Below are 14,836 nucleotides of genomic sequence, written 5' to 3' on the forward strand. Positions count from 1 at the left end.
ATTTCTGCTGTAGTAGTTCTATGTTTTTGTAAATTATTTAATTTACTGTGCAATAAAAGGAAACACAATACCACAAACTATTTATATTGTGACATACGTATCAAATAAAACAGCTCGTTTTAAAAAAACTCATGTTTTTTAACTCCCGACACAAAAAGAAGGTTGCGATACTTGCGATACGTTTGACGCCAATGTCTGTATGTATGTGTGTCTGTGGATCGTGGCTCTCAAACGGATGACTGATTTTGAGGCATTTTTTTTAACGTGAAAACGAGTTTCGTTGCGGTGGTTCTTAGCTAAAAATCGATCCAGCAGTTTGAAGAGTATCAGCTCTGTTCCAAAATTATACAGCATTTTTTCCATAAAACGATTTAAAATCGTATGTTTAGTGCAGGGGGTTTAATTTTGTTTTAATTTAGTAGTTATTGTAGTCATAAGATACATTGTTTTATAAGTTATATAACTAATATAATTGACCTATTCATGCTCTCTAAAACTAGGTACCTCAACAAGTTCCTGTTTAGTAGTAAATTATGTATGTATATCAATAATTTTACAAATAGGTAAGAATAATTTTACAAATAAAATGTATAAATAAGCTGCTGCGATGACGAAATACCTATAAAAAGATGAGTCTATTAATCATAATTATCTATAATTCGTAGTGATAATAGCGGTAACAACAACGTCTGGCCGGTTATAAAACCGGTTATTATAATAAGTACCACAACATCCTGTCTCGCATCAGTCTTACTCGAATTGCGAACTCGCTCGGTCCACGCAATGATTACGATTGCTATAGTTCTAGTAGTGCTCGTCGCGCTATACCTTTACAATGTCAGAACATTTGACTACTGGGAAAAACGAGGTGTCAAACATGACAAACCAGTGCTAATTTTCGGCAACAATGCCGACAACTACCTTATGCGGAAAAGCGTTACGGAAAAAGCTGTAGAAATGTATTGGAAATATCCTAGTGAAAGAATTGTCGGCTTCTTTAGATCCACTAGGCCAGAGCTAGTAATAAGGGATCCGGAAATTGTAAAGCATTTGTTGGTTAGCGATTTTTATCACTTTTATCCGCGCGGTCTTATTAACACTAACAAGAAATATATTGAACCCATTATGCGGAACTTGTTTTTTGCGGATGGAGACCTGTGGCGGTTGTTGAGGCAGCGTATGACGCCGGCATTCACAAGCGGTAAGCTGAAGGCGATGTTCCCGCTGATCGTGGAGCGGGCAGAGCGGCTACAGGAGCGCGCGCTCGCCGCCGCAGCAGGAACCCGTACCATCGACGCCCGTGACCTCATGGCTCGCTACACTACAGACTTCATCGGCGCCTGCGGCTTTGGCATCGATGCCGACTCGCTGAACGAAGAGGAATCAGCTTTTCGAAAATTAGGCGCTAGCATCTTTAAAATCGATGCTATGCGTTTTATATCTGCGATCTTGAAACAGTTTATGCCCAGACTGTTCTACCTTTTAAAACCAATGGGTCAGATAGAGAAGGACATAAAAGAACTGGTAGGCGCAATTTTAAGGGAAAGAAAATATGAACCGTCAAGTAGGCATGACTTTATCGATCTTCTGATAGAAAGCAAGCAGAAAGGGTTAATGACAGGAGAATCAATAGAACATATGAAGCCTGATGGAACTCCAGAAGTTGCTAGTCTAGAAATGGACGAAGAGTTGATGGCTGCTCAAGTATTTATATTCTTCGCTGCTGGGTTTGAGACGTCGTCTTCGGCCACAAGTTTTACTTTACACCAATTGGCTTATAATCCTGATGTACAGAAAAAAGTACAAGAGGAAATTGACAGGGTTCTCGCTGAGCACAATAACAAGCTCAGTTACGATGCAGTGAAAGAAATGACTTATCTAGATTGGACATTTAAGGAAGGCATGAGGATGTTTCCATCGCTTGGATTCCTAATAAGGGAGTGTTCCCGTAAATATAGTATCCCGGGGACTGATGTTACTATAGATGAAGGAGTTCGAATTGTAGTACCTTTACAGGCTCTGCATATGGACCCTCAGTACTTCGAGAATCCTGAAGAGTTCCGGCCGGAGAGGTTTAGTCCAGAAGAGTTTAATTCGGTGCAGAAGAGTATCTATTTGCCGTTTGGTGTTGGACCTCGCGCATGCATCGGTAAGTTATTTATATTTATAGTTGTGGCAAGTGCCAATAAGTATACAGCAGCGTACTGTCAGCCACAGTCTCATAGCTGACCTAATTTAATTGATGAAAGTAAGGGTGACTATGGGCCGTAACAATAGCGAGCTTAATGTGCGTCGTCTAACTCGCTAATTATCTGTATAAACAAATACTACTGTTTTACCGTTTAGTTAGGACTAGAAACTGCAAGTAGGGCTGACTGTTATTGGCTTCTAGTTAATTTGTTCTTTAATACTGATGACTTTTACGTATTTTCAGGTGAGAGGCTGGGCTTGATGCAGTCTTTGGCGGGGCTGGCGGCCGTCCTTTCAAAGTTTACGGTATCACCGGCACCAGAAACCCTGCGGCGGCCTAAAGTGGAACCCAAGTCGGGCGTAGTACAGAGTATAAAAGGAGGCCTGCCTTTAATGTTCAAGGAGAGAAAGTAAACCGATCAGGACATTATGGTGTGCAAAATTCTAAGCTGTAATACTCTAAGATTTAAGCTCAAACTAACACTATAAGCAGTTAATGAAGTATAAGGTAAACTTTCTTAAGCTTGCGTTCAAAAATCAACTCACTGTTTTTCAAACGTCGATGACATTGTTAATTCATAAGCCATAAATTGTATTGTGTACATGTCGATGTTGTTTCCCCGGGATTCAAAATAACCCCCGTTTACCGGTAGGTACTTACCTACTTACACGCGTTATTAGTCAGTATTCTAGCTTATTATAAATAAATAGTTGTAGCTCTAATTGTATCGATAAATTATGATAAGACTGTAATTAATCATACATGAGTGTTTTAATGAAATGATTCATCTAACTTTTTGCTGTGGATCTTAATAAATACGAGTACAAATAACCCAGAAACTTCCCAATCTTCCCTTATATCAAAATATAACGAACGCTTTAACGTTGACAGATGGTTGACAGGTATCAACCACCCCTTCGTTAGCTAAAACGGGTTTATTTAGTACTTAGGTCATACTGAAAGCTCCATTAATTTCATAAACTGTAGGAGATAATGAATAATCTTTATTTATAACTAGTTTTCTTAACTCTTTGTAACAACAACTTTTTTTTACACGGCCCATTTTTTTTCAGACACTTTTTATATAAAAGTTTGGGTCCTCAGTTAATTTATGTAACGTTTGTGGGGTATAATAGTACGGCTACCATCAGTTTTTCACTGACATAAACGCCGTCGAGAACGTAATTTACTTTCTATACATCTCGCTCGTACTCGCATATTAGTGCAAACGAGATGTATAGAGAGTAAATTACGTTCTCGATAGCGTAAATGTCAGTTTTGACACTGTCAGTGACTCATGGTACGGGCTATATCTACATAGATCTGGGGGCACGGCCGTATCTTTTCTCGGTTCATGTTTACTGACGTATACGTATGCAGCATGTATTAGGATTTTTTACTCGGCTGATTTGGTTAACTAAAGATGCCTTAATCTGCTGATAAACTGTGACTTTTTTGTTGTGACTTATTATTATTGATTTTGCGATTTTGGGGAGTTGCTGTTGAAATACTTCCTTCTCGATTGTCATCCGTAAGATTAATATGTAACCAACTAAATTGATAAATCCTACCATGAACAATAAATTGTAACAAAACGTAACAATAAACTAAGAACAGGTTGTCTAAGTTGGTTTAGAATTTAACCCTTTTCAAGCACTTAATGCTTTCGACACTGATAATGATAACAAGAATGTGAGCACAGACTGCGTAATCATGATAAGATAAGGCCGTTTACTAGAGATCTTCACGATGGAGCGACTCACGTGTACCTATATTGCAAACATTTCTACACTTGACTAAACAAAACAAGACGAATGACAACGTAAATGCCTACGGTTAGCATTAGCAAGTTAAGAAAAAATAATAGGGATGCTACCTGTATTTAAAATAAATTCACACCATGCACGAAATAAAGCATAAAAAATATTCGAAAAGGCTAGACCGTAGTTATATTCAGACACAATTTCTTTTGAATAATCAAATGTATTATAAATACACAATTTCCTGCCTGTATGTAAAGAAAAATTGCTATCGTTGTGGGAGTCAGGTCGACACCCTCGGGCACCACGGATTACATTGTCAATCGAGTGCTGGGCGAATTTTTAGACACGGGGCACTTAATGACCTCATCCGTAGGGCTCTCGGCACGGCTTCCATACCAGCAACCCTGGAGCCAATAGGTCTATCCGCGGCGGACGGTAAAAGACCCGACGGATGTACGCTCGTGCCTTGGTTTCTGGGACGGCCCTTGGCATGGGACGTGACTTGTGTAGACACACTGGCCCCGTCCCTTGTCCGGCGCTCTTCCAGAAGGCTAGGTGCAGCGGCTGACGACGCCCAGACTGCCAAGTGCCGCAAATACACATTTCTGAAAAATAATTACGAATTTGCGGCACTTGCGGTCGAGACTTTTGGGCCTTGGTCGTCAGACACCAAAACATTAATAAAGGATATTTCCCGAAAACTTGTTGGGGTGTCTGGCGACTTACGAGCAGGGTCATATTTTGCCCAAAGGCTAAGTTTAACCATACAGCGGGGAAATGCGGCCAGTGTCCTGGGGACTATGCCCCAGGTGACATTAGGTTTCGTCTAAAATTGATGTAATACCTTTTGTAAATATTGTAAATATATATATTAGGTAGGCATAAAATAAGTATCTAATTGTTCCATCGATATTTCGAAAGTACTGTAAAATACTTTTGGGGTCCAATTGTAGCCATTCTACAGCAAAATTTAGACCTAAAGTTATTTTAGACTATAGCCCTGTATGGATGAATTAGTTGCCAACTAATTACAAACTAAACCAAATACCTAATCTGTGAGAAATTTTCAAAAAAGTGCAAAACCCAGGCGAAATCACGGGGTTTACGGTAATAAATATAAATGATTTTTTCGATTCTTTTCACGTCACCTTTAAGGTAACCTTCGGATTCATCTGCTGTTGCAGTAACGCTGCGCTGGTGCTGTCTGAATTCGAATGTTAACTTAAAGGTGACGTAACTTTTACATTACTGCTGTATAGGTGAACCAGGATCTATTGAGGGTGCGCCATGTTGCGGAATTTCACTGGAACTAATTTTTTCATACTACACTGAATTGTCACCCTATACATGAGCGCCCTCTTGACAATTATCATATATTACTGGTCAGGCTATATCTGGTAATGTATCTGTCAATTTTATCAAATTACATTGGAATGTCACCTCGACAGACACGATTGATTAGGTACTTCTTATTTGAGTCACATAGTTGATTACATTTCCTATATATAGATCATTGCGATAAGACCAAAAATAATCATTTATCAGAAATATAATTACCTACCTGTCTGGTTGATAAATGTATTTTTCCTTAATAGGTACCTAATGTATTTAATAATAGACACAGCAATTGATTAAGATAAGTGGTTACTTCAACGAGTATGAGTAAAATAGTTTAGTTGATAATGATCGAATTTATTATCAGCTCTCTAAATAAGTATAATGAGTCAATATTTTATTTATTTATTTCATCATCAGCATAATCCATCTGTCGATAATCTATTAATTTCATAATTATGCTCTTAGGGATTTTTCTCTATTCAATAAAAGTAAGATTAACATAATAGGTACTTGAAGAAGAACATGGTATTTACTAGATCCGACAGTTCATACATTTGCCACTAAATGCAAGTAGCAAATATAGGATAAACTCGTAATAAACACTGATCAATGTGATACAGACTGCCTGTTACAGACTCCAATGGGTAGGCCAACCGTATTTATACTACAGCCACACTTATCCGTACACCTTTGGTTGCAATCGAAATGTAATATTTAGGGTAGTTACGGATGTTTTTATTTTATGCCAACTTATAACTCCTATACTTAGACCTCTGAACTACCCTACTACTACTCTGAGCCTACTATCTTACGCTACGTCTTACGTAGGCGAACAACGCGCGAACGCCGCGCGGCCGCCGCGCCGCTTCGCGTCTAAATCGCTCACGTACGAGTAGGACATTACCTATACGTATCAACGGTTTGTTTCATCCTCGCCGCGCCGCGCCGCGCCGCGCCGCCACCGCGCCGCGCCGCGCCGCCGCCGCGCCGCCGCCTTGCCGCGCCGCGCCGCGCCGCGCCGCGTTCGCGCGTTGTCCGCCTACGTAAGCCGTAGCGTTACGGGTCTAGAAATATACAACATCTACATAGCTTTATAGCTGCTTCATCTAATAGTCTCAACTCCGCTTGTTTTTCCCCAAAATATTAAGTTGTCTTCAACAGACGAAAAGGCCTCTTTTAACATTTTGTTGATAATGTTTATTATTATTCGATAACACAATCAATTCAAAGTTTCACCCGCCACAGTATACTCATATTATAACGGTAGTTAGATTAGGTTTAGAGACCATTTTCCATTGCTAATAAAATAATTATCTTTCATCGATTATGATTTGTGACTAAATCGGATTAATCTAATTAATTACAGTTCAAATTCACAAATCGATGTGGATTATTGTCTCATCTGGCGATTACCGCGGAAATTAGTCTAATTAATTTTAATTCCACTGGCAGTCCAGGCAGGAAAAACTTTACGATGAGTCTAGACGACCATGTAACCTTAGTTTGACCCAAATAACAGACAATAGGACAGACATCGCCTTTTGCTGTTGCTAGATGCAACCCCTATATAATAGGTACCTACTTTGCGCAAGCAACTTTTAAGATTCAAATTATGTTACTTACGTCAAAAACATATTAGAAAAAGGTTATTTTTCTTTACACAATACAATAATTAATAATAGTTAATACAATAATACAATAAAACTTAACGACCTAGGTATATAATATATGACTTGTTTCTAATTTCAGTCACAAGTACTGAAAAATTGTATCGTGCCTACAGCACAAACAATGCAGGGCAAAAACTAGCTTTTGATTCTCTTAGCCTTGCGATGTCTACAGGAAAGACGCGAACGAGTTAAGCATACAATAAAATGTGTATTATCCATCTGCTCAGTATTTTCGTACTTAAGACCTAGCTATCCTCAGATACGTTTTACAAGAATATCTTCGCTTTTTCTTTTCCTCAAAGTGGTCTGAGACAGATGGCTGGATCGCGTGTTCGACTACATTCTTACCAACTTAAACTTGCAGTGGATTAAAGAAAAACCGTCTTTCTGTCGAAGATGTTAAGGACATTGACAGTTTACATGTAAATGGTGCTTCCTGGTGCCGGCTGTCATTAGCTGCGGTGATGGAGCGGATGTCTCATTCGCTGCTTTAAACATGGGGTGGAATGATCGACGGTTTTTTAAGTTACTTCGAAAATTGTGGGTTAGCCGAAACGGAAGCATTAAGCTGTAAGAGAGCTGTCGGCAATTTTTAAAACAGGGGGTTGAAATTCGATCTTTGGTTCGCAATTGTGAATTATTTTTAGCTATAAAATAAGTACGCAGAAAACCACCACAGATAATCTCAAGGGCTGCTGGGCTGAACAGTCAGATGATTGTTTCTACTGCCCTAGCTGATTCTTAGTGTTATGTGGCTCAGAAGACTAGTGTTAGAAAGCGAAGAATCGGGCTCCTTTAAGATTGTCGTGGCTTCCAACCTCCGTGGCGACCTGACGTACACCAACTGACTGACTGGCTGACTGACATACATATTTGGAACTACGGACATTTAAATTCAAAATTGGACATGACAACGACACGACAAAATAAGATCAGTTCACGCCGGACAGCCACCAAGACCAGACAGACTGTTCAAAGATCCAACCAGGACTACTGCAACCGTGTTCTTTGATTTCTTTGGGGACTTTAGGGCTCACTTTTTGTTCTCTTTTTTTATAAATCTAGAAGCCAATAAATGTATGATAATATTTCATAGCTTGTCCGTTTATTACGCATTAACACATAAACAGTATATCGCGCGATCACCAATAAAAACCTTTAAATCCCCATAAAAACATCATCTACTTCCCCAATTTCTGGTAATCACAGTAGCAATAACACTAAAACAGTAAGCGCCCCTAACGTGTAGACATAAAGCATAATATGCCATATCAAGTGGCGTAATGCAGCCATTATTTCTTTATCGGCTCTTGGGCTATAAAACAATGATATTAAATATTTATATTGTTGGAGCTCTTGAGACAGGCGCCGGCTAAATATTAGCTCGTTTCTACTATTCATACAATTTAACTAGGGTAACAATAGTTATTTATATAAAAATCAGCTAATTATAAAATACTAGCGACCCGCTTCGCACGGGTTAACAAATTATACACAAACCTTCCTCTTGAATCACTCTATCTATTAAAAAAAAAACCGCATCAAAATCCGTTGCGTAGTAATAAAAATCTAAGCATTCATACATACAGACAGCGGGAAGCGACTTTGTTTTTTACTATGTAGTGATTAACTTATAATACAACTATCTTCACAGTTTCCCAATGGGTAATGGTTAGTTAAGTACCTACTATACTATGATATGAGGGTTTTTTTTTACTTTAGCTAGAATATTTCCTTTAGTCATCTTTAATGTACAAGTACTAAGATTTATATTTGTAAATATCAATGAAACCGCTGTTGCGTTCAGCGTTTGTTCTTCTAAAAAAAAGAAAAGCTTTATAAATTGTTGTTCAGTTTCTTCGACCAATAATTGTCAGGCAGCAAAGAGACGGCAGAAAGTTGTCCATTGCAGAGCTATAAAAGTTTTTATCACTCGTGCGCGTCGACTGTTTTATGATCTATATTGTATCACTGGACGCCGTAAATCTTGTCTGTTACACATTTATTTTGTTGGATAATTGATTTGGGGCTAAGTGAGTGATTCGGTCCATTTATCGCGTTATGTAATTTGACTAATTTGGCAGTGAGTGTGCATACATTTTAAAATTAAGAAATATTTTTATTTCATAATAACCCAATTAACGAATTTAGCAGAAAACCGTTGGATGAGAGCAGCGAACGATCAGTCAATCTGAATAAAAACTATTATAGAAAGCGTGGACTTTCCCTTCAAACGTAGTCTTTTCTTTATAGTACTTACCTGCTTATCAACGATTAGGTAGGTACACGAATTGATATTACAAAAACGTATTTAATAGAAAATATATTAGGAACCTAATGTCAGATAATTGAGATAATTAATTAGGTAGTTACCACAGTTCACGATTTTACAATATGTACTTTCTAGTGCTTTATTTCCTGCATTGTGTGAAATAATTTATAAGATGTACATTTGTAATCATTATTTTTACAGAATTTCGTTAGCTCTCACTTTTGAGCATTTTCCAAGGTAAAAAAAAATGTCCGCTGCTAAACTTTACCTACAGACCCTTTTCATTCAGTCATATCCCACGAGTTTAAATACTTTAAATACACTGAAAACAAAAGAAATAGGTGTTTTTGGTACTTGCAGGATTTAACAATTTAATAAAGTTCTTAAAAACAATGGCCTAGCCTAGGTAATACATACCGTAAAATGGGGTGAGTAGGGAGCGCGGCCCGCGGGGAGAGTTCAGTTATGAATTGGGGGAGAAGGGATGAAAGGGGAGTGAGATGGGTTTTTAAGGCTACTGGTACAAAAATAATGTATTCCAATTTAAAATGGAGCTATAGTAATACTCATAATAAAAAAAATCGATCCAACAATCTTCCAAAATTACCTTTGTATGAAAACCCAACTCACCCCAAATACGAGGGACTACGGGGTGAGGTGGGATTTCCTGTTTATCGTCAAAGTTATGAAATGGAACTACCCAAAATAAAATAAAAACTAAAATACAAACGTCCGGAACACTTATTATATAGGTACAGTACCATTCAGTTTGCATATGTAAAAATAAAATGTTATCGAGGTTTGAATGTAATTTTTGCACCTACTCACCCCATTTTATGGTACTTATTTTAAGTTTAAGATTACAGTTAAAACAAAGCAGTAAATACCATTTATAAAGCAATATACACAGAAAAATCGCCAATTTGTAGAGCCTTCTCAATAGGACAGGTTTTAACGGGCGCAAAAAGTTTCCTTATCGCCCGCCCGCGCCAATTCCGGCAGACGCAGTGACAATACCAACTTATCCCCCCGGATCGCCGCTGTTGCCAAAAGGAACAACATATTCATCATAAGGTAAACTTACTAGTGCTCGACTTGGTAATGCCCAATAGATGGCACCCTGCTGTCACCTCTATTGACAATGACTTGAGGTTCAAGATGACATGCGACCGCGTCGAGCACCATACGTTTACCTTACCAGTTTTGAATGATTCACGTAGTTTCACTAGACTTATTATCGATCGGGACATGAACCGTGATTACCTTTTGTATTGTTTTCGAGCTCCCGATACTTATTTCGACGCAGCTACATGCATCTTGTTCCCGGGTAACCCGTGAATCACGGTGCATATCCCGGTCGATGTATGTCTAGTGACTATACGCCAAAACGCTAATAAATTTAATCAATCTCAGCTCACCGCTTGATCAAGATTCGATCACGACGATAACTTATTCAATTATTTACCATCTCCTTGCGCAATGCATTCCAAATTCAAACTGATTTTTCGAGTTGAAATAATCAAATCACGATGAGTTAATAATTAACTCATCGTTATTTTAATTCATTTGTCAAGCTTGGGCACTTGAAGCGATAAAATCAAAAAACAAGAGCCCCTAATTTTTTGTAGTTATTGAGAATTAGTTGTAACTGGTGCTATAACAGCTGTAACTTGCCAATTTAATTTAATTAATTAATAAGTTAATTTGTTTAATCAGTAAAAAATCATATATATTACGAAAGTGAATAGATAATATGAATATTTCCTACAGTAGTAGTAGGTTTTGCTATTTTCTAACTTATTGTGACATTGGCCTTGCAATTTCTAGTAAAGTGTTTAGGCTGCGCTATCCGGCTCGAGCCTGTACTAAATAAACTGACAACTCGACTGTTTAAAACTTTGCGCTATCGAGAATGAAGCAATAGACAGCGGGTTGTTGTGTACGAACTACATTATTTACTACTCAGCACTAGCACTATTACATTATAAACAAGGTAAGTGTTTTACCACTATGAATTTAGGGGAGGGGGAGGTTAGTTTAAGTAATTAATTGGTTTTATGTACAGTCGTCGTCAAAGATAATTATGTTTACACTTTTGCACCTTACTCCTTTGTAATAAGGCGAAAAATGTAAACATGTCTTTGACGTCGACTGTACCTAAGTAGGTTACAAACTGACAGGCCAATTCGAGGTTTAGTTATTCGATCTGTTTCCGATATGATACTGATCTGTCAGTGTCTAAAGTGACATTTTTGGTTAAGACACTTTGACACTGACTGAGTATCATAATATCGGTAACAGATCAGATAACCGAAACTGGAATTGGCCTATGAGGCCAATGTGACATGTTTAGTTATTAATGTTACTTTTCCCAGAAATAGGTAACATAGCGAACAAAAGATGACATGACAATACAATGTGGGTATTTGCTTTGCTTGATACAATTATAAGCAATTAAATAATTTGCATAATTATTAAAATAATTACAAAATAAGGTACATTTTAATTTAACAGACTTAAATTGTCATATTAAAAAAGTCTGTCTTCTCCTAGGATAAAAAAATAGTGCCCCTTTTTATGGTTTCGATGGTATCATTATTCGCTAGGTCACAGAATAAATAATAGTACTAAGTACAGAAGACTCACTCTCTAACAAAACGCATCTGTTACGATCAGCACAGATATGGCTGTTAGGTGGCGACAGCGCCACGCGCGGCTTATGGCTTTCCCCAAAATTGGGGCCGGAACGGATGTACTTTTAGCTACCTGTAGCAAAGCGACGAAATCGCGGAGTGAGCCACGCCTGGCTAGGTGCACGACTGGTGCTGCCCTCATTTTGGCAGACTTTCTACGTTAAATCTCATGGAGTAAAATTAGTTCAAGCGGCTGCCGCTAGTACTAATGTCAGACATTCCATAAGATTACCTGTGTTTGTGACGATCAGCACCACTTCCCCCTCCACCGACTGCGCACCTTGCCAATATTGATCATTAAATTTGAATTGCCACAATATAATTATTACACAAGTTAATTACTGTATTTTGTAACTAAATTAACCCACTACTAGATCCTCATTACTCTCCAAACCTGGAAAGGTATTGATTGTAAAGGCAATTTCCGTTAATCGGATTGCATTCTGCGCTACGGAACGGCAGTCAAAGCACAAAGGCTTCGATCCAAGTATTTTCGAGTGCTTTGTTTTGAGTGGTCTTAGTTCAAATGCTCTTACGACACTTACAATTGAGGTGAAAATTATTAAGTCTTTGTATTAATTTAGTAGAGGGTGCAATTTGGTATTTATAGTTTGTAATATACAAGGTAAGCAATGCATCCTATAAATGTTCAATGTGCCAACTGCAATGTAACGTTTTAAGGGAGAGTACGTCTATGTTAGTAGGGAAAGTAAATGAAGTACTACCAACTCGTTAACAAAAATAAATTATTTATTAAAAAAAAAAACTAAATTTCGAATAGGGTCGTGGGTGGTCAAGGCCCGTCTAAATTTGCACCCGAGATCCGGTACTGCCCTGGCTGGTCGAGGGTCCGCAGCAGGTGGGTGTCACTCGACGCTGAAGAGGAGCAGGGGCGACGGCGGGCGAACGGCTATGGCCCCAACCCTGCCGTCGAGATGGTGGTGATGGTGTTTGACGGCTGACGGTCTTGAACTTAAAATGTTACAACATTACAGGTACATTAATTGTATCGCTATTCTGGTTGCATCTTAAAGAAGCCGTACCTATGCTTTTCTAGGTGTCTACCGCGAAAATCTAAAATCGGTAGTCATCTATCTGCTTCTCCACCACTCTTGCATAATAATATGCAAGAGTGGTGGAGATTAGGGCATAAGCCCTAGTAGATGCAGATAACTAAATTTTGATTTGAATTTTTCGCGGTAGACCCTCTGTTTGTTTTTAAAAACCTAATATAAAAATTAAAAAAAAATACCTATCCTTAGGTACATTGTGTTTCTCGTTTGCGGGACCGTAGCCAAAATGACAATTAAAAATGTGTCGGGATGACAGAGGCCATAAAATTTCTATACCTAAACGACTGACTCTTGACTAGGCCCCAGAGCTCATTTGTTTTAGAAGTCTTACTAAAACCAAAAATGTGTTGCTACGTATTGTTTAGAAAACTATTTTTGCTAGGTATAATATATTAAGAAACAACTGACTCGGAAATTGCTGCCATAATGTTAATTATACCCATCACACAGATTATTTGGCCAGTGCGAGTAATCACGTATAATAATGAGCTATATATATATATATTATAATAATGTTATTTGTTATAGGATCTCACATAAATGAACGAAAAGTCAGAAAGTCAAACGGGAAATAATGAAGGAATATGAAAGTATTATTTTTGGGTAAAATAAAGCCATAAACGTTCATGTAGGTAATTTTACAGCAATAATATATAATAAATCTATTAAATTAAGACTAAGTAGGTACATCATTACTACCTAAGTACTTACTGAAATCAACTTTGAAAACCGGCCAAGTGCTAATTGGAGCAATATAAAAAGGATTGTAGTCTGTACCATCGTACAGGACTTTAAATAAGTATCATACGACTAAACTCCGATAGAAGAATGACTTAAGCTTTATTAATAAAGAGATTTTTAGCGACAATAGAAAATTCGCAGTTAAATGGCTTGAACGGATAATCGGAGAGCGGATGTACTTAGAAAGTTAGAAAGAGATATAGGAATCTACATTACACTCACTTAATTCCCATTTCTTGTACCTACAGTAGTCAGAGATAATGCAGACCAAGTTGAACACGCGTATTTCATAAGCCTCAAAGTTGGTTGTTAAAGAATCTCAAAGTCCATAGGTGCTTGATGGGAAACAAAGGGACTAAGATTATGCAAATAATCCATAACATCGCGGCGAAAGGAATATTACACTTTGATTATAAAACTTGAAAAAAGTCTCGGGTATTGTGGAGTAAGTCAAAAGACTGCGGTTTACTACTAGAGTTATTAATAGTTACTGTAAGTTTTGCGTAAACTAGGACTTTCGTAAATAAAATACCTATGGTTCGCAGCGTAAACCTGTGTCACAGCGGTTCTCAAACTTTTTTGACGACGGAACCCTTTTGGAAAGCAAAATATTTGACGGAGCCCCAAATAAAAAAAAAAACGTTATTCGAATTAACTGTGGACAAGAGATAAAGGAGAGCAGCTAGCTAAGGAAATCATTGATTTGTTTTCGCTTTTTCTCGCAGAGCTACCACAAAGGCTTTGCGGAGCCCTAGGAGTCCACGGAGCACATATTTGAGAACTGACTTTGTTTAAAAACTCTATTTCTAGAGTACAAATGAATCTTTATCGGTATAGGTGTGGTGATATAGTGGTGAGCATCATGAGGCAACTTCATCGATTTAAAGCTCCAAAATACGTCTTGATCCAGGGTTTATGAAATATTCATTTTATCAATAGGAAGTTTTTGAAAAACTATGAATAAGAATGATAGGATTTCTATAGGTTTTAATGGTTACATAATTAGGCGTGTTTACTACGACGAACATGGTTATTTTCTATAAATACATTAAATTGTTTCACAGTGGTCATGATATCAGACGGACGGAAATATAC

At 37.8% G+C, this 14,836-nt stretch overlaps 1 protein-coding gene across 1 annotated transcript; it reads left to right on the forward strand.

Moving 5' to 3' along the window:
* The first annotated feature begins 726 nt into the window (after nucleotides 1-726).
* On the forward strand, nucleotides 727-2,662 carry LOC134656388 (cytochrome P450 6B6-like). Its single transcript, XM_063511908.1, has 2 exons — nucleotides 727-2,149; nucleotides 2,435-2,662. The coding sequence occupies exons 1-2, from the start codon at nucleotides 784-786 to the stop codon at nucleotides 2,602-2,604; spliced, it is 1,536 nt and encodes a 511-aa protein (XP_063367978.1). The 5' UTR covers nucleotides 727-783; the 3' UTR covers nucleotides 2,605-2,662.
* The last annotated feature ends 12,174 nt before the right edge of the window (nucleotides 2,663-14,836 follow it).

The sequence above is a fragment of the Cydia amplana genome, chromosome 18, assembly GCF_948474715.1.
Source record: "Cydia amplana chromosome 18, ilCydAmpl1.1, whole genome shotgun sequence".
NCBI lineage: Eukaryota > Metazoa > Arthropoda > Insecta > Lepidoptera > Tortricidae > Cydia > Cydia amplana.